General features: G+C 42.7%; 1 protein-coding gene across 1 annotated transcript in view; it reads left to right on the top strand.

The window, feature by feature from the left end:
• Positions 1-11,282: 11,282 nt before the first annotated feature.
• LOC147800096 (N(4)-(Beta-N-acetylglucosaminyl)-L-asparaginase-like) overlaps positions 11,283-21,680 on the top strand; it is a gene marked incomplete at its 5' end in the record, with an annotated part of 88,190 nt that continues 77,792 nt past the window's right edge. Inside the window, one exon of the mRNA XM_087129687.1 lies at positions 11,283-11,403. Coding sequence (XP_086985813.1) covers positions 11,283-11,403 — 121 coding nt within the window. The remainder of the gene's footprint in view (positions 11,404-21,680) is intronic.

Here is a 21,680-nt window from a genome sequence, read left to right as displayed (position 1 = left end):
TGGATCTGCTGGCTGACTCTCTGGTTGGCTAATTTCCATAATCTTCTCCACATCCTTGCTGGCCATTTCCATGGCGGTAGCCATGTTCAGGGCCTTCTCAAATGTGAGGCTGGTATCACTAAGCAGCTTCCGCTGGATAGCTGGTTCTCGACAACCGACCACAAGCCTGTCACGTAACATATTATTCAACTCTGCAAAATCACAATTCTCACTTAGCTGGCGAAGACCAGCAATGAACTGTGGCACAGTCTCACCTGGCTTCTGGATTCTAGTATAAAATCGATACCTCAACACAATTCCGCTAGGTTTAGGTGCATAGTGGCTTTTCAGCAAATCTACACATTCTTTGTACGACTTATCGGTAGGCTTATTAGGCTGCAATAGAGCTCGCAAGGTGTGATAACCCTTGCTACCCAAACTCGTAAATAACACTGAGCGCTTCCTTTCCTCCTCTAAAACCTTACTGGACTCCAGCCAAGCCTCGTAATTTGATCCATTCTTCAATCTGGCTAGAATCAAAAGCAGGTACAACACCTATCACACCGCTTACTGTACTGGCCATATTGCCAAATGATACTCAGTCAAACACAACTTGACACAATATATGGCAACTAAATACAGTTTGGGCAGTAATCAAACAACACCGTTACAATATAGCCAAATGCTTTGTAGCAACTACCACTTACATACAATATGTGGCAACTAGCTTGGGCAGTAAACCGACAACACCATTACCATATAGTGAAACTGATTTCACAATTAACACTGGCATAAAACGTGTGGTAACTAGTTTGGGCAGTAACCAAACAACACCATTACAATAGCAAAACTGTTTGTAACTATCAACATTGGCATAAAATATGTGGCAACTAGTTTGGGCAGTAACCAAACTACACAGTAAAACTGATTTGTAACATGTTTGTCATAGCAATAACAAAACCAGGTAACAGAACAGTAAACTTGTACACTGAATATTTCTAAAATGTAGGCCACAAATACAATTTGAAATCAAGCCAGCAACTTTTTACCGACTTGGCAATGAATCAATGCAACGGTAACTTTGTTTCCAGGAAGGCCTATGGTTTAGGAAAATTCAATACAACAATACTCACAACAATAAGCCCATAAAGTGATAGTTAATGTTCACAAAGTTCGGCGATCACGTACCATCGACATGTCCCGCGATTCATTAAAAATGATTAAGCATGTTAAGTTCAAGTCCGCAATCCTATCAACTGTTCAATGAGTCCACGGAGCATCGGCCGGGTGGGGTTGACGCTGACAACACTGAGCGGTGCGGTGCTAGACGGGGAAATGGTTCCTGAGGAATCCAACGGGCGTTGTCCACGCTTCTGCCAGCGACAAACTGGGCGGTGTGGCGCTGCACGGGGGCAAGGCTTCGTGAGCAAGTCCGATCAGATGAACGGGGAGTACCGATGGGCGATCGGCGATGGTGCGCTGTCTTGGACTGGTAAAGCCAAGTCCTGTCAAAGCGTTGCATAAATCCTTGGCCAGTTCTGGGCGAAACTTCACGATCCCCGCTTTTATCAGCTGACGCTCCAAAACAACTCCACTGTCTGGGGCTGCGTTACTAAGGCGACAAGTTCCCTGGCTCTGGACCACCACTGCACTCCATTCACTCGGCAGCTGTTGCAGGGTGTGGCGCGATCTCTCCAACTCAAATGGCTCTTCCCGCTGTTGTGCTTATTGCTCTGACACCGAACAGTGCACGCGTAAAGATCTCGCACATGTACATGCAATTGACGTGTAGCGCGCACAGTCAATGGATCAGCTCTCCGCTAAAAGTTGTTACACTTCAAGCACTTACGGCAACTAACTGTCCGGCGTGCTTGTGGTAGTGTAGTGGCGTGGTGGGGCATGGATGGCACGACGGATGCTCGTTCTAACGCGTGTACATTGCGTACACGAACAATGGCGTGAATAGTCTAGTGTGGGCCTGCCCGACACTGCCGACAATTATCCACATGTTCTCGGCGATCTCCAAGGTGAGACCTACCGAACTTGGCTGTATCCCATCCTCGTCGCCAGAAATTGTTATGTCCCGCTAATTAGGACAAAGTACACGCTAGTGGAATAATTAGGACGTCCACTCCATCAATTGATCTGCGATTGTGAGGTGTCTTCGTTTAATTCTCAAAACTGGTCTGACCCAACTTTCAATGCTCTAATCCACGCATGCGCGTGTGACAATGTATGAATATTGATAGCACAGTGACTACGTACACGCATACATACACAAACCAATAGGTCAACAGTTTTACAGAAGGCAAACATTTTATATGCTGCTTTACGCTTGGGGCAGCAGACGATTCTGTTTTTGGTTTTTACCCAGACACTGTACCCATGCCCCTCTGAAATTCTCCATTTTGGCGACCCCGTCTACTTTCGTTTTTAAATGTTCCCTCCTCCCCAAAACCCCACTACGACACACTTAATAAAGTATTTTCAATGGCAAGTCAAAACTTTCCAAAAGAATGATTTGTTTGTCATATAAATGAGTTAACATCGTTGAATTTTTACATGGAGTAACTGGGCTTGCACAGGCGATGGCCACATGTACATGTATGTAACGACCATTTCAATTGGTCCAATTAGTCTCTATATGTATGTGTATGAATCCGATGCTTCAGATAATTATGCGGACGAGTGTTTTGCCGAAGGTTGGGTATTTTGTTGGTATTTTACCTTTACTCATGGTGGGCTGACTCGGTTATCTTATCTGAGCATTGACCCCAGAAGAGTCAGGGGACCTTTAGAAACCCAATGAGTTATTGGTCTTCTTCCCTCGGTGTAAAATGTACATGCAAGTGGTGTAGGTTTTTACTAGTTAAGGATGAAGAAAACTGTGATCTGATCTTACACTCTCAAATGTGGCCTATGAAACTATTTTGCCTGTTAGGCCTAAACATTTTTGTTCGTCTTTTTCTGCCAAATAAAATAGTTGTGTTCATGTTTTTTTTACAAACACCGAACCCTGCCAGGCTTCCTAAAACTCAAGCAAGCTTGTTGAATATGCCTATTTACAATGTAAATTGCAAGTGACCAAAATCAGTCAACCTCCACATTTATGTAATAAAATGATGGTAATAATCTGTTCGATTTTGTTGACTTGATTTCATTAATAGTGATCTTGACACCATATTGATTTTCTTGTTACAACACCCTCTTTGTTGAAGTAGAGAATAAAACACCACTGTTTGCATGGCAGAGCGGCACTTAAAAGAATTCAGAAAATACATTGCATACGGAGTGATTGTTTTTACTATACATGTACATGTACATGTAGGTGGGCCGTGCTTCATCAAGGCAAAAAATCCGGGCTTATGAACTCCAGTTTTTTTGGGCATTTTTCTGTCATGTTGCGTTTCCATTGCTATGCACAAAGCACGCACATTACATTCCAAACCTGTATCATGTGAGCATGTACAATGTACACATGTGGAGAGTAAGAGAGAAATACATGTACTTCGTGAAAGAAAGTTCAAAATTTTTTTGTACTAGTCCATATTGTTCACAAGATAACAAAGATATTTATAAAGCGCAGTCTTGCAACATTGCACCAAGAACTGGACATGGTCGAAACAAAATGTTGGTGCTTTCTGAAGAGGAATTTTTTTGCACCCTGCGTTTATATTACATAAATAACAAAGGACCTTGCCCATGTATAAGACATATACTGTCGGTCATGCAGTAGGTTTTTTTTTCCGAAGCCAGTTTTACCAAAAGACCAGTGAAATAATAAACAACATGGATTGTACACGTACAACTCTAAAATATGAAAATGAACAGGACTCACCACACGATTTGTGGTGTGAACGGTGCACTATTTCTATTCAGTCTCTCTAGACTGGTTTCCTTCATTACACGTGAGTTGAGCCAATTGCAAGTAAAACGATAAAATTTGACCATTGTCTCAAAATCCTTTGTATTTTTTTGCAGTATTTATTTCATTTGCCCACCAAAGTTTGCAACCAGATAAGTGGACTTGTTCGTTCTCTCGGAAATGTGTGTGAGCTGTGCAGCCCTGCCAAAAAGCCAGGAAAGTTTCCTGATGTTATTTTTTATCGGTTCTATAGTACATTATGGACCATATAAACTACCCCCGATATTGAGCGAAATCCTGATCAGATCAGCTCACTTAACGCTGTGCAGGATTTTGAAATTATATTTAATAGGTTGTTTCAGTGTCACTCTCTCTTACCTCGCATACCCTTTAGCCAAAAGTGGGGGAGGAGTAATTATTTTCTTGTAGCTCTGAATTTTCCGAGAAAAAAAAAATGAAGCGAATTTTTTTTCCCAGGAGTGATTGACAGCGCTATTGTCCCGGTAGACAGTGTACATGTACATGTATACTGTTAGGATTTTGCAAACACCTTTGGGTCACCTGGTTTAGAAAAAGTCACTACATTTTTGAAAGACATCGCCACCTGTCGGTGACAATTTCTTAGCCAATTAAATATGTGGCTTCTTTGTAAGCCAAGCCATTATTGGTGGACCCTGTAAACATTCCCAACCATGTCACATGTTTGTTGCCCAGATACACTGTTGCTATTGTGACCCAGCCTGCTAGGGTGCCTTGTCTAGCATGAAGTATTAGACTTAAAGAGTGCAGCTACTTTGTGGATGTGGTCCGATCCGGGATAAAAATAAAGCTTGCTCTTTCTCCACCTTCTCTTGACTCTGAAGGACTACTATGTGCACAAAATCAATGCATGTACATATATTTCCCAGTCTTTAACTTCATTAATAAGTTTTTCCATAGTACAAAGTTTTGGGAAAGTGTTCTGCTAAAAGTCCAACAGCTAGTCCACATAAGCCTACCGATATTTTTCCATCCGCCTACGTGTTGAGAAAATTTGTTTATACAAAAATAAATGAAAACAAGTATTCTAATGCCCCAAGCATCTATGCGTGCACATTTTTTCGATCATGAGCATTGTTGAAACATACATAAATTTATGGACAAGGCTGGTTTCTATTTCAAAGATGGATTTCTGCCAGGGAGATGTATAGTAATTTTGGAAAGCACCAAAATATTTTTGTTTCAACCATGTTGTGGTTCCTGCGCTTTTATTTTTGTTTAGTTTGTGAACAATATGGACTAGTTTAACAAATCTCATTGAAACTCCAAGTAAAGTGAATCACTAGAAGAATGTAGGGTATTTATAAAGTATATACTTATTTGATATTTTGCGAAGGGAAAGTACCCCTCTCCTGCTCTCCACGTGTGTACATGTACATGGTCACATGATGCAGGTTATGAATGTAATGTGCGTGCTTTGTGCATAGCAATGGAAACGCATCATGACAGAAAAATGACCGAAAAATGGAGTTCATAAGCCTAGTATTTTCTGCTTCGATGAAGCACAGCCCACCTATATTAAAAACAACCAATCTGTCTACAATGTATTTTCAACTTCTTATGTAGAAGTGCCGATCTGCCATGCCAACAGTGGTGTTTATTCTCTACTACAGCACAAAAACGGTATTGTAAAACAAAAATCAACCTGGACTCAGAGTAATGAACACTATTAATTAACAAAATCGAGACCAGTATTTGGCACTGTGGTTTGTGACTGCTTAATAGACCATATTTGCAACGTCCCAATTTCAGTCGTGTTCCTGAATGCACAGTATAAATTTTAAACCCATAATAGGATGGTGCCAGGTGATTTGGGGGGTTGGAATGAAATCGTAGAATATAGTCTGGTTCTTTGAATTTAACGTTTTCAAATAAATACCTCATGTTGGGGAATATGACTGAAATTGGGGACGCTGCGAGTACGGTCTACATGTATTTCTTCCTCGTTGGCTTGTGAGCAGGACAGTTGCAATAAATCTCATCGAAAATTTGTTGAAAAACCCACGACACTGTCTTGCCACACTTGTCCAAGAAATTGATCCCTGGAGTTAAATCTCTGAGCTATTTCGAAATGTAGGCATGAGCTCTTTATAGTGTACGCCAGCTCTTAAGGTTGGAAAACCTGACCCATCTAGCCTTATACACAAACATACTGTATACTTCAGTGCAAACCCATGCACAGCCGTGGCATCTCCTACCAGGTTACACGTTCATATAATGTGCACAAATATTCGTGGAGAATGGGATGATTGTGTTTACTATGTACATGTTACTTTTCTTTGCAAAGCACACACGAACTCAGATTTGTACATGTACAGTATGTTATGTATGCAGTCAATTGGTTTTGGTTTTTAAAAAAGATGGCTTCTTAACAGAACATCCTGTATTAGGTACATCATCAAATGCGACGCCAATGTTCATTAATGAAAACATTTATGCAAAGTGCAGTTTCCACTACATTGTTGGCTATACCTACAAAATAGTGACTTAATGAGAGTTGCGACAATGACTACCTGCTGATAAATAATACACAAAACAGCTGGTTGAGTGACTCTACTCCTGTTACTTCATGCAGTGGTCTAACATAGTTTTGTTTCTTTGTTGACATGGTGAGCACAATGAAGACTAGTACGGCTCGAGCGTTGAGTATTCTTTAAAAGTCTCAAAAATTGTAAGCTGTTTAGATATTTTCCCAAATGTTGTGACGGAGCCCCCTTTGGAAATTTGATAAAAGTTGATCTATGTGATTGGGGTTTATGCTGCGAAATATGCAAGAAGTGTAAAGTTGTCTATTACACATTGAAGATTTGTGTGCTTGGTCATGTAAAAGGAATACCAAGATGCTACCTGACATTCCTCTTTTATGTCAACTATAGTTTGACATACATGTACAGTAGTTTGATGTGTTTTAAGGTTTTAAAGACACTGTGTACTTTGCATAGTGCCTAATGCCAGTGCAAGTGCTAATGTCTTTGAAATCTAAAATTCTGTAAATGATACCGATATTTACATTGTCACTTCTACTGTCTTACTTTGTGGTCTTTTTTCCTATGATGTACACTGTATGAACAGTAGTTTTTCTTACTACGTTCCTATGTAAGAAACTTAATTTCTTTTCTATATCTACCTCTCTGACAAAAAAGAAAGCACAGAAATAGATTTAAAAATGAGACAATTCTTGGTGAACTATTGGAATGGCGGAACGCTGGAGACCCGCCCATGTATTTATTCTCTCTTCTCTTTTTTTTTTACTTGACAAACAGGTGTTATTCATTACAAAAACAATTCCCGATTTCATTTAATTTCGATGTGTCAGGCGAACAGTATTAAATACAGAAAATGCAAATGTATCTATTCTGCTGGAGAAATTTTTTTTTTAAGAGCAAAGTTTTATCACACTAAAGTTCTTTATGTCACGTGGAGTATAAAGGTAAAATTTTATTGTGTCGTGGTCAAATACCGAGATTCTTCGAGATTATCAGATTTGTCTGATGGTTTGGTTCTAAGTATGCATCTCAGGCCCTCCCATTCTTCCATCTGCCGTTCCTCGAGATTAATTCTGGATTTACGTGGGCGTTTTTGGCTGCAGAGGCATCACCAGAACGAAGACCGTGAAGTCCGTAACAAGAGATATCTTCTACAAGAGGCTTGAGGGCATTCAATACAATTTCTTGTGTTCTGGTATAACTGAGGGGGTGAGAGGTAGCAACGAGGCCTCTCTTTGGAGTAGTTAGCCTGCGAATGAGAGGTAGTTTTGAATCGCTGGAGTCCCCAAGAACTGTGAGATACCTTTCAGCAATGGATACTGGGCAGGTAGGCTTGTGGGTTCTGGGAATTGTGATGAAAGCGCCTTGTCTGAACTGATCCATTTTTGACCAGGGTAAATGAATTACTAGACTGTCGTTCGAGAAAGTGCAGTCGGATGCTGTAATGGAACTGACCTCGTCGAACCCGAGAAAACCAGCATAACTAATAAAACAAAATGAAAAGTATACGAAGATCCGCAAGAGAAGCGTTGGGGTTGCTGTGTTTGGTGAGCAAATTTTGAAGTATTTGTAGGGTAATCGGTTCCTTTTGACCAATGGGTTTGGCAAGGGTACGATTATAGCCCAGTGCAGCCGTTTTGAACAATGGACTCTCAGTTGGAGAAACTAGGCCTGCTGGGCTGCGTACCCATTTTACGGCTGCCCCCAATGAATCTACTGTGGTTTTTGCTCCTGAAGATGTAGTCAGATGGGCTGTGTAGAGGCTAAGATGGAAGGGATCAGCTGGAAAGGCCGGGATGCTGTGGTGAGAGTTCGCCCAGGACTCCCTTCAGTTCCAGGTCGCCGAGTATTTGGCGGACAGCAGTAATGTAGGCACGATGTTGGTGTTTAAGTTGAGGAGGGATGGATTGGACAAAGAATCCCAGTATCGGGACCAGCAATCTGTTGGAAAAATGATAAAAATAAAAAGTGGAAACATTTGTTCCAAACAATACCATAAAGGTATTAAACAGACTACAAAGTTCAAGTCCATCAACTCTGTTTTACCTCGATTCTCATTTCAGTGAAAGGGGGGCATTTTTGTCCGTTAATGGGTACACTCCAGCTACTGTTGCATCTTATGTCTCAGGGATTGCGTCTACACTCTGCTTGCAGGGTTCCCATGACAGAACTAAACATTTTATCGTGAAACGAATGTTAGAGGGTTGCCACCGCCGGTACGATCGGCGTGATCAATGCCGCCCTATTTATGATTGTTTCACTGCAGCGTATCATTCCTGCTTTGCACTTCGTTTGTACCAATCAGTGTGAAGCCCTACTGTTTCGAGCGGCTTTCCTGTTAGCGTTTTTTGGGTTTCTGCGCGTCGGTGAACTCACCGCATCCACTCGATCTGGAATTTCACTTTTACGTTGTTCTGATGTTACCCTTTGTCATACCTGTTCTAGCAGTGTGGTTAATCTAAACATTCATTTCTCCAAGACCAACCAGTACGGTCAGAGTTGTTTAGTTTCAATAACTGCTGTTTCTGAGGGCGAATTTTCTTGTGCCCTGTTCAGGCCACTACACAGTTCCTAAGCATGTGTCCTAAGCAGTTCAGCAATTTCCTATCCCATTTTGATGGTTCTCCAGTTACACGTTCTCAATTTACCGCTGTTTTAAGGCGGGTCCTTGGCTACGTTGGCATACATGATACCCGATATACTTCTCATTCCTTTCCGGATTGGTGCGGCCACAGCAGCGGCAATGGTGGGAATTCCTGACGATGAGATCCAACAGATAGGTCGTTAGCAGTCAGGGGTTTACTGCCGCTATATTTGTATTAGCAGTGAGTTTCTTCCATGACACTGCTTTCAAATTTGTGGCTACTTTGTACATTGGGGTCATGTTACCCCAAACCAAAAACAACTGTGATTCCAACCATACGCTAACTTTTCCTTAAGTATTGATACCGGTAGCTATTTAATTTCTGTTTTACTTCTATGAGCAAATCCGCTGATCAACAACAAGCCCCTTGTCTGGATGGTTGGCGACTCATTCATCCATTGGACCTCCGGTGTGGCGTTATCCTCTCCTTGGGGGGAGGCACTTAACGGAGTGGCAACTGTTCATTGTATGGGTCGGTGGGGCCTGCAGCTGGACCAATTCAACAACTTCCTTCACAGCTGCTGGATGGCAGAGCAAGCATCGTCAACATGGATCATTTTACACGTTGGCTCCAATGATCTGGGCTACGTCCCCAAGAAATCAATGCTCGAGGGGATTAAACAAATTCTTGCCGTCACCCGAGCGTTATTACCTCACTCAATCATTTACTGGTCGGAGATTTTGCCATGGTTTTCCTATCCCTCGGCTAACAGACAAAATTTGGTTGAGCACACCAGGTGAACTCCTAACCGTTTGGTGGGCAATCTTTTCCACAGGGTGCTGGGCAGGTTGATTGCTCACCTCCAAATTGAGTGGTGGCGGCAGGATATATATCTATCAGATGGGGTGCACCTTGTGGATGCCGCTTCGGAATTCCTTATTTATAACTACCATACGGCGTTACTTCAGTCCTGTGGAGTAACTTGATTTCCTGTTACATTGCCAGTGCAAACACCATCACCCCCTACACACACGAGGTCACTTACCTATCATCATGCGGCCAATTTGGCGGCGGTCATAAATGACCGTGTGGCGGAATTTCATTCTTATCTCCGTCATGGGCCTTAGGATTATGCATCAATATAGCTATATAAAACCTATGCAATCAACAAATTCTTACATACATGTACATGGAATTAATATGAAGTCTGTCTGTTGTTTATGGTTTACTTTGCAGTTTATAACCAGATGGAATGGGTAGCCTGTATATGTGTATGTACGGGTGTGACGTGAACAGTGTCTATTCCGCGGATTATGCTTCGACCGGGAATATGCTAGTACTTACTGCTAGACCCTATGTTATGTTGCGACGGGACTTGCTTCATTAAATGATGTTATGACACACGGCTTACGCTTCGACCAGGGACTAGTTGCTACATTGATGTACAATGTATTCTGTTGTCTCTTGCGGCTTACGCTTCGACCTGAGACTGGTCATGTTTTAATTGTCTTATACTGTTGTCTCGCGACTTATGCTTCGACTGGGGACTTGATAAGTGAACCAATTACAGTCTGCGGATTACGCTTCGACTGGGGCTTGCTTAGTTTAGCTTATTTATAATTTTGTCTCGCAGTTTACGCTTCGACCGGGGATATGCTAAACTATCACTTACATAAAATGCTATTGGTTATCGATCTGGAATTAAAACTATATACTTGTGTATTATTAAAATTTAAATCCTTCTCTAGATTCTGAGTAATTTTGTTGCCATAAAGAAACATAGTACACAAATGACAAATGAAGAACTGTACGTTTACTATAGAGGTAGGGGAGACACCAAAGGATTTTCGATTTTTGAAGCCATTTCTAATGAAACTTTGTGTTGAGTAATTGTGTCTGATTTTCATGAGCACGATTCATAATACATCCTCAATGGAATGGAGAGATTAATGCAAACTTTTCATCTTCTGTTGTAATTGTTTAAATTTAATACACAAAAGTGCATGCGGCACAGACCAGTCCCAATTGTGACAGACCATTCAAAATATGATTGGACTGGTCCGGATAACAACAGCAAAAAACGTTTAAGGGAAACACTGCAAATGTATTGTAGGTTGGCAGTTATGATATAAAAGTCTGTCCATGTGTAAATGGAATGAGCCAGTTCGATATTCCAACAGCGCATACTCATTAAAGGGCTATTGGGAACAGATACATACACAATGGTCTGTCCTATCAGTGCATCCATATGCTGACTCATGCATGTGCTTTGTTTTTTAAAGACCCTGGTTTTTTAAAGGCCAAACTGGATTACTGTAATGTTTCTTTTTTAACAGTGTTACCCATGATGTCGGCTCAGTGGGATGTCTGCGCAGAGTGAAGAGTGCAATATCAGTGGCTAGAGCTGTCATGAATTACACCAAACATACCCTGCTGGTTGGTGAATTAGGTAAGTTATGAAGAATGATTTACAAAAAAGTACATACATGTACTTCGTTCATGGAAAAACATTGAAGAGATGTATGCACATTGAACAGGAACAAGTACTGGCTACATCTTATAGACCCACCGCCAATACAGTTAAGATGGATAGCTTCTGGATGGGAGATCTCAGTGAATTCTGAGTAATGGTAATGTACAGCCAAGTAGAAAATGGAGTGTGTCACTAAGAAATTTGCTCATATACCCCTCATATATATTTTGTTTGACACATCCACCAGCCTGGGATTTGTACATGTAGATTAGTAACAGTAACACATTTATTTCCTCTTCACTTCAGGCTAATTACATACACTTGATTAAATGCTTTCATCGATTTTATGGGCGGAGCTATGGCATCATACTTAGGGCACAGCTGATTGGTTCATACCATTAGCATCATCAGTGCTTCTCATGCGTGGGTGCTTTACTCTCTACATCGCATAGCACTGACTTACTGTACGTGTAGTGTTGCTGCATAACGAAGGGTTCAGATTTGCAGCTGCGGTGTGCTGACAGAATCACAGACACTCACCCGATGCTGGATATTTTCACTAATAAAGGCTTTCGCTTTCTGTTGAAAAGAAACGCATCTTTTAATTTTGTTCAACAGGTGAAACAAAATCGTGTAGTTGTCATGATAGTCCACTTGCAACAAGGCTTTTGGGTGTGTAACAGAAGGCCCACTCGCCAAACATTTTTATGTTGGTGTGTATAAACACCTGGCATCTGTGTTCCAACTTTATTAAACTGCCCTCCTAGCTTATCAAACCATAGTCATCAACCGCCCTTCTCCACGCTCAACTGTCAACATACCAATTGCTGGGATGTAAACAAGAAACCAGAAACCAATCGAAAGCTGTACATATTCTCAGTTACCATCGGTTGTAAAAGTTGAAAGCCTGCTACCTCTACCGTCAGATATTTAAAACAGTGTCAGTCAATGGCCGGAAATGAAATTCTGCAGTCACAATGACATCAATTGTTACACTTCCTTACTGTATAGATGGCGATTTTGATTGCAAGAACACAAACCAAAATTACCATAGGGCCCGAATATATTCATTAGGCTTGGGAGGTTCCACGGTTGACGGAACCGGTTCCGGTACCGCACAAATAACCGGTTCCGAGTCAAAACCGGTTCCGGGTAATTTGAAGAAAAACATAAGAATTTAAGGTCAAAGGTATTTCTAATGTCTGCCATTATCTTTTACTTGTACGATCATAGAATATGCATGAGAAATGTTGGTAATTAAATGTGTACATTACATCGTATGTCTCTTGAAATAATTCGCTTCTTACTGGCACGGCAGGGTTTTTTTTGCGCAACCCTCGGTCAGCTCAATGGCCGGACGGACTCAAACAAACAGAGCGATCACGATGTGTTCCTGTATTTTGTGCTACGTGTCAAAGGCTGCACCCGTGCACCGCACCGCGGTCAGGCCGTAGCTAGCTGGCCGGGCACACTAAGCTGGCAGCCGCTCACGCTTGACATTGTCAGCCAAAGCAGCACGCAGCATGCATCATGCGGCCTGGAGAAGCGACAGTTATGCATATGCAACGTTCCATAGACTTAACACATGTGCTACTACTTCGTTTTTGCGGTGGCCGGCAGCCCCATGTGAAAGATGCAAAGACCAAACAGAGTGTCATTTTTCTCCATTCGTGCGAGGCTTCTAATAAAGTCTAGTCAACCAGGCACATACGTCTAGTGGCGCGCGCGCATTCGCCACTATCCTGGGGCCTGCTAGCTGCGTGCTCATCATCTCCGTTCATTTTTGCAAAAAACCACGCCCCCGCCTTCCATATAAGGCAAGACGATAAAGCAGCAAATCCCCGGATGGAACCATGTGGTATCGCGGTGATGTTTTTATTGGCTGATTATTTTAGTATCGCGGGTTGACACAACACTATCCATCATCCATGCAGGGGCCACCGAAAACGAACAAGCAACTTGGCGATCAGCACCAGGCAGCCTCTGACCGGCCTCCTCATGCCAATTTATGATTTGCGATGAAACTAAAGTGATTCAACCGAGAAAAAAAACAGAAAAAAATTCTTGTTGACTGCTCAGTTTCCTTTTTATTATACAAACAAACAGTCGCCTATGAAGTGCCTGTCAATGCTGTGTGAGTGTCATGTCACTTATTTCCTTCTTTTATTTGGTAGTGTACAATTAAAGTAATAGCTGTTATGATGCCCCAGTCGGCATATATTGATAACTGCCGCGCCTGGTCTTGATGCCGAACAAGTATATGGACGCAAAAACTAAGAAGGTCGAAGTCCATTGCTCAATGGACGTTATGCAAGTGTGCTGGGCAGGAGGGCGAATTTGCCAAGTAGGTAACTCAGTGGAGCTGATCAAAAGCACACAATCTTGGGGAGTGCTATTGACAAATCCACCGCGGACTGGCCGTACCAAAGCCCCACAATCAATGTACTTGCCATTCCAAATTTTCTCTTGAATCTGCTTGGGTACCCCCAGCCCCAGTTCGTCACAAATATCAAAGACTGCCTCACAATATTTTCCTTGCGTCAGATTTTATGATTTTATGTTGGACTATCAATATTTCCCACAAGACTCAAAGCTATCGTCCTCTTCGCTTCCAATGACAAAACCCATCTCCCGAAGTTCTGCTCCTGGTTCCCTCACCCATGGGCATGGGATGACAGGCACCCTACTGTTCAACTGGTCAGGCCTTCTGGTGTAGGCCTTTCCTTCAATATCCCACGCATCCTATGGTGGATCCTCCTCATTGCTCTGTGCCTCGCCAACTGTGGTTTCCAAGACTTGACAAGACTCCTGGTACAATGGCTGCTGGTTCTTCCAGTCAGGGAGGACATCCTTCGTCAACCCAAGTCAGGGATCCTCCACTCAGCACCAGAGAGTCTTCACTTGACATATTGGACATTGTCCAATGATCCTTCAGGGTGTCGGGCCTTTCTGCAGACGCTGCGTCCAAAGCAGCCTGGGGTCGACGACTGTCCACTCGCGCCGACTGTGCGACAATTTTTCTAGATAGTGCGACGACCACGATGTTTCTCCAACCGAAGCTCCTGTGAGTTCCGTTGCAGACTTCCTCAGGTATCTGTTTTACTCAGGCCTCCAGATTGCACCGCAACTACTGGTCTGCTTAGGTTGCTATTCATTTGGGCTTCAGCAACAGATCGACTGTCTCTGACAGTGCTGCCATCCACCATCTCCTTCAAGGAATGTTTGTCAAGTGTCCCCATGTCAAACACCTTGTCTATGAGTATGCGGTGAGGCCGGGAAAAATAAAACCACGTGTGATCTTGGTTTGGATAAAGAAATTCTGAGATCGGGAGGATGATTATTTTTGGTGGATTGACTGTAAAAATAAGGAGTTTAAACCACCATGGTTCTATACATAAGTGCTGTTTAAGTAATGTTTTGGTGGATTGGATGCCAAATATCATTATGGAGTGGGGCGGGGAAAATAAATACCATGCACGATCTAGGTTTATAAATAAAAAGAAATGCTGAGACAGGCATTGTCAATCGCAGCAGTAGCCCCTAAAAAGGCAACCGGGCCCATTACTTCCCAGGAATATACATTATATATGGTCAGTCAGAGACTTAATTGGAAATAGAGTGTCGTCGTTAATGTCGTCGAACCTCTGTCCATAACAATTTACAATTTGGAAATAGTTTTGTAGTAGATGTAGCTCGGGCTCACAGGGTACTGACAACATTGCACTGGAATTGGAAGTGGGCTGAAGGCTGAATAATTTTCCTATCTGGAGATAGGAAAACGACTGTACTCAGACCGTGAAATTCGATCCCACACTTCCACAGGACTCACTCTGTGGCCGAAATTCACAGAGAACATCGGCGCACCTTGTTTGAGAGAAATTTCCTATTCATGCTGCTTGTTAACATAACAATAGGAACACACAAGAGGAATATTCAATGAGCTGGAGACTGGTCTGGGTGCCGTGTAGAGGAACTTGGAAAAATACATTATGGGGTGCCACAGCAGCTTGTGGCATGCCGATAAAAATCTTTTTGACATCACGCCTAACCAGGCTGGCTTTTGGTTCTTCATTTTTTGTATAGTTTTTCCTTTTCCCGGTGTGCGTGCTGTGTTTTTTTCACAGTTGTGTTAATGAATGGACATTCCTTATTCAGGTCAATTGGAGTCAGGCCACCATCCAATTATTTCTCTGCGGAGGGCGAGTGTTTGATTGGGTCACGTTGCGTTCATCTGTCCCCATGCTCTCTGCTATCCCATGCACATGTACATTGCATGTATAAATAACTGTACAGTACTTGTGTAACTGTTGACTGCCTGTGTACTCTAACAGTAGTTATCCCCGCATGAACTCGACCAGAAAACTGAACTTAGGGACAGGTGTACACTCGCATTCTGACTTTGTCAATTGGCCTGAGCAGCCGTTTATTGAACTTGACACAGTTCAGGTTGTTATTGCTCAAAGCTGGTGATGCAGAACTGCAAAAATTTACTTTGCGCAAAATCAAAGTATAGCTATTCAGCAAAAATTACAGAAATTTTTCCCTCCCAAAGCTGGTGACGTGGAACAGCAACTAAAATCAGCAAAATGTATAAAGTTATCAGCAACATGTATGAAAAAGTAATTATCAGCATTTGTTTCCACCCAAAGCAGATGGAGAGGTAAATTGTTTTGACACGTACCTGCGTGGTACAAAGCCTTTGATAAGCAAATTCAAACAGCAATTACAAATGACAGAACGCAAAATTACCCAATTTTTATGAACAAATTAACTAGGATCTCATCCAGTATACAATATCTTTAGGGCCAGCATCCTTAGTTATCAATATCAAATGCTGTGATTGGACAGCAATTCCCAAGAAGTGTGGCCCGACTTAGGCCTACTGTACACTGGCTTGCTGGAATATCGGTCAACCAACGGGCTTGTTGCTGACTGAAGTCAGCAACATGACCATTGCCAAATAGACCTCAGGTGGTGGTATTAAGAGGAGATGCAACGGGAAAACAATGTGACGCCAGGGCTTGGTAAAAATTATCCAGAATGAACGAGCAACTTACATGTATCATCAGTCAAATGAAATTCGTCTGCATGATATAACGCCACGGACGACCACTGGATCTGGGGGTGCCAAATAACACACCCCTGACACACCTGCCATAGCCACAGACGTGGCTGCTGCTATGCAAAAAGAATGCGAGGTAAATCTGGCCTCGTAAAGCCCTATAAACTCAAGGGCATGACGGAGTACCATGACAAACTGATAACGTGTGACAGGACGCCCATCGAAATGTGACAAAAACGGGCCATGGGGGATGTGGAACAGGCAAGATAAGACAATGTTGCCCTGACATTGCACATCATGTTGTGGCAGCTCTGCGCTGCTGGTATGGAGATTACATAACTATGGTCATATTGGTTTGTTTTCTGTACAGACATGAAATCGCATGCACTGGCTGGATGGACCGTGGCTCACGAAAGGAAAAGCAAAAATCACAGCCCTTAAAAATGCAATTTGGAAGGTTATTAGCACAAATCTTTAGCAGAAGCATTGCTCCACAACTGACAACCATCGAGGGGACGTTAATTTGCAAAATCTGGGTTGATGCAAATATAACATGGAAACACACCCGATGGCCATCGACCCATCCTTTGTATGTCATGCTCAGGAATACTAGCTATAGCTGCAGATGATCCTGCACCATACAAAGGAGTGAGAAGTATAGCGGGAGTCATGTAATCCGATAAATTGAAAGGATCTTCGCAATATTGCAGAGAATTGAAAACGAGTCAAAGGAGTACATGTACCATCAAAATGGGATTGGAAGTGAGTGTGATGGGGAGGGCTGGAGCACAAATATTGCTTAGCAGCACCTACAGGGCACAATAAAGTGTCTCTACCAGGAAGAGTGGGAATGCAAACTATGCAACCATGTGAAAGTTGATCAGTTTGAGAAAAACGTACATTAAGTTAAAAAACATCAAGCGCTACTTAAAAAACATCCCCAAATAAGTGATATTGCAGCCTGACATCTGAACGTTTCAACGGGGAACTCACGTTGCGTGCTGGTGCCATTAGCTCACCAATGCGCAGGAACCCAAAAATGCTAAAATAAAGGCGGTACAGAAAAGTAACGCCTCATACTGACTGTCGTGGATAATGCGGCGAAGAATATCGATTGTAATGGGACGTTGAGTATCCTGCCGGCTGTTACCCCGCCGACAACCACCCAACAAACGTTTGACACTAAAGTGTTGGGTGATATCTGGCAAACTATATAAGTGCAATGTGGGAGCAATGCCCGATTCATACAGAGATATGGTGACAGGGGGATAATTATTGATGCAATAAATTGTACAAGCTGGTGAAGTGATGGGTGAGAATCATTAGTAAGAAGACCATGGCATAAATAAACCATCAGAAAAATTGCCAAGCACGTTGATACAGTGAGTGTGTATGGGGGGCAACCGAATCTACTAAAAGACCTCAAATTTCTACCTGAAGTTGTTCCAAAGGTCTGCAGGCAAGGGAGTAATATGGGGGTGTGCCCCGGGTGCTAGCTGCCGGAATCTGGATATCTGAAAGCGGGAAAGAGCATCAGCAATCCCGTTATCGATACCGGGAATATGGCTCGCCTTGAAGTGAATATTCAATTCTAAACAGCGGATAACAAGTGTACAGACCAATTGCATGATCTTATGACACTGCGAAGTCTGATGATTAATTATGGTCACTAGTGCTTCATTATCTGACCAGAAGATCACACACTTATTGCTCAAAACTGTTCCCCACAAAGGCAGCGCTAACAACAATGGGAAAGAGTTCAAGGAAAGCAATCGAGAGTTCCATTGAATGGACTGACATGGGCCATCTGTCATGCGTCAAATTTACTTTAAAGAAAGTGCCAAAACCTATCAGCAAACAATCAGCAAACAAGTTAAAGTCATCTGGGTGAACCGGTAATAAGTGGAAAGCCGATTTGATATCCCCTTTAGCCATAAGGGCACTGGTGCCTAAACTTAACACTAACTCTACCGCTTCATCAAAACTTGTGTAACTAACAACTATAAGTGACAGGTCAATGTGATCATTCACTGAATTACCGAACGGAGAAGAGAGATTATGTATCAAACAAAATTCACCTGGCATTTGTTTAAGCACAAGACTGACCAGAGAAAAGAGTTAGTTTAGGTACCCGCGATTCGGCCCATTTGTATTTCACGGGTAATTTTTTGTTGTAACACAGCCTGAATTTCCTGGACGGATTTGAAATTGTACGCTGTTGAACTTACATGCATAACAGAATAGCCCAAACGAAAGCCAAAAGTGAAACCGGCTGCCAGGATTTTCGCATCTTGACGTGCAGAGTATACATGTATGTTGAGAATGAGGACCATGCTAGACACTTTTACTGGGGTTGGCAGTCGATGAGGTGGCTCGAGCGCTACAGACACGCTGGGAACTACCAGGGCAATTGTTGGCCAAGTAGCCAACAGACATGCATGTGGAACACTTGTGGGCAAATCGACACGCGACTCGGTAACAGTGGCCGTGGTTGAAGTTGAAGTAGATTCCGGTAGCGGCTGCTCACTGGTCGTGTTGAGGGGATAAACGCCCTGTCCCAGAGGCTTGCTGTTGCATAGGCTTAAGGGGTAAGGGACGAAAAAAAGTTTGCGTGGGGCTTCCCACTAGCGTGAGCCACAATTCCACATCAATGCTGGCTCAAGTACAAGAAGGCATATACACTTGTTTAAGACAAAACTGGATATCATACTCACGCCAGCCATTGCCTGCTCGACGGAAGGCTGCTGATCTTACAGTATCGGCATATATTGATAACTGCCGCGCCTGGTCTTGATGCCGAACAAGTATATGGACGCAAAAACTAAGAAGGCCGAAGTCCATTGCTCAATGGACGTTATGCAAGTGTGCTGGGCAGGAGGGCGAATTTGCCAAGTAGGTAACTCAGTGGAGCTGATCAAAAGCACACAATCTTGGGGAGTGCTATTGACAAATCCACCGCGGACTGGCCGTACCAAAGCCCCACAATCAATGTACTTGCCATTCCAAATTTTCTCTTGAATCTGCTTGGGTACCCCCAGCCCCAGTTCGTCACAAATATCAAAGATTGGTGGTCATGAACATGAGACAAGGATGGTGCAGCACTAACAGACATAGAGGAAATCAAAGGCATGGCAGGCAGACTGGTGCTCACAGTAACACTATAATTAGTAGTAGCGGGACGAACTCTGAGGAAAATGGGGCCGGGCTCTGACAGGGACATGAACAGCATTATCAACCGACTCACCAAACTCCGGCACTGTTTCAGGACCAGGCAGGTCTCTGAGTACTAAGCCGCCCATAGCACCAGGCTGAACATAAGTTGACGGCCCCGACGTTGATCCCTCTTCTTGCCTTGGCACCAGATGGGAGGGTTCATCGACGATATGTCCCTTGCATTTGGTAGCCTGAGCCAAGTGAGGCCTACCCTGTGGCCTCCTTCCACCTGAAGCCTGCCCGGTTGCTGCCACACGGAATTTGGATCTGGGCTTGCTGACTTATGCGAGATGTTCAAAATTGCAAAACTTAACAACTATGAAAAAATCCTAAAAGCTACTAAGAACTACTGAACTTGAAAATTCAAAGTGAAGGAATGATTGACTATAATTGTCTGACAATACTGCTCCTACGAAAGTGACTAACCCTGGCTTGTGGTTTAGCATATACAGTAAGGGCTACATGGCCTGGCATCAATTAGCTGAAGACCACACAAGGTCGTGGGAGTGGTCTGTTTTCTGCGGACCCAGAAACCTGAATCTGTCTTGAGGGTAATAAATTCTTTGAAGCCAGATGGGCCTCAAAGGAACTATATATGAAGTTAAAGGGTATAATGAATCATTTGTAAAGCTGCATAGTGTGTCGGGATAGAAAATAAAATTCTATTTTGCTTAATCTGATTGTATAAATTATTGGGGGTGTAAAGTGTCTGTAACATTCAAGCACATGTAATACATACAAGAATAACCAGAGCACAACTTGATTCTTGAATAGGGAAGAAGACTCTGGCCACCTGGCAAAATGTGTCCAGAGTCTTCTTCCCTATTCAAGTATCAAGTTGTGCTCAGGTTATACTTGACGTAGTCGGCAGGATTCGAACCCTGCACGGGGAAACCCCAACAGATTTCCAGTCGACCCACTTAGGCCACCTGGTCCCTCCACCTCTCTTTGACATCTCCCTTTTCTGTCACATATTGAGCATGATCAGTAGATCATGAGTCACCTGGTCCCTCTACTGTCTTGCAGATATAACTTCATGTACTGAATGAAACCTAGTTGCGATGCTGTATAGAGCGCCCTCTGCCATTGCATTATTCTACTACCCTCTTGGCAGTTGTGTGCAGTAGCAATTTATGCAGCTGTGGATGCACCCATGCTAGCGACTTGAATAGACTTTTTTCTCTTCCCTGCATTCAACCAAAATGTGCAGCTTGGTACTGCACCATCCTCTTTTGTTGGGCGTGGGGTGACTACTGGAAATATTCAAAACTGAGTCACTCTGCTGCAGAGCCTCCTAGAGCAAGCATCATTTGCCAACTCAAGTCTCTAGTACTCTAACTCTCATACATGTACATGTACATTACATACACTTTATGAGGTACTAACTGGTACGGCCATTGCCATGTTGATTGGCAAATCATGATCGGCTGCTGGGTAAGTTAGAACTTTCTTAATATTAATTAACAGATTGTGTGATACATGTAATGTATTACAAACCGTTCTATACTTAAAACCTTATTCACATATGGCATGAACATTGGGTGCATTTGGAGATTGCTTAATCATTAATGAGTTGGGCAATAGTCTTCCTTGTTACATGTACATGTACACACTGTCTTGACTATTTTGCAATGTGTTTTAATTCATTGAGAAAAAAAAAGCTAAAGATACATGGAGAAGTTGAGACGCATCAACATATCAGACACATATCAGGCTTGAGGCTTGGGTTGTCTGTTGCTCTGTCCATATGAACACTTCCATTCTTGGAAGTTGTGTAAAATATGCAGGTAAAAAATTAAGTTATCATATGCACATTTTCTTAGGAAGTTCCTAGGAACACTAAAGATGTGGCAGTTGCATGTGTATTATTTGAGCAAATTACAGCCACAGGTATATGTCTCTAGATAGATTGATCTAGAAGAATAAAGAAGTGATATGTACATAACACTGTACACTGTACATGCATATTATACAAAAT

Source organism: Acanthaster planci, linkage group LG02 (assembly GCF_054643075.1).
Source record: "Acanthaster planci isolate LZ-2023a linkage group LG02, COTS_SCS, whole genome shotgun sequence".
NCBI lineage: Eukaryota > Metazoa > Echinodermata > Asteroidea > Valvatida > Acanthasteridae > Acanthaster > Acanthaster planci.
Note: the sequence above shows the minus strand (reverse complement) of the source record. Positions and strands in the feature narration are given on the sequence as shown.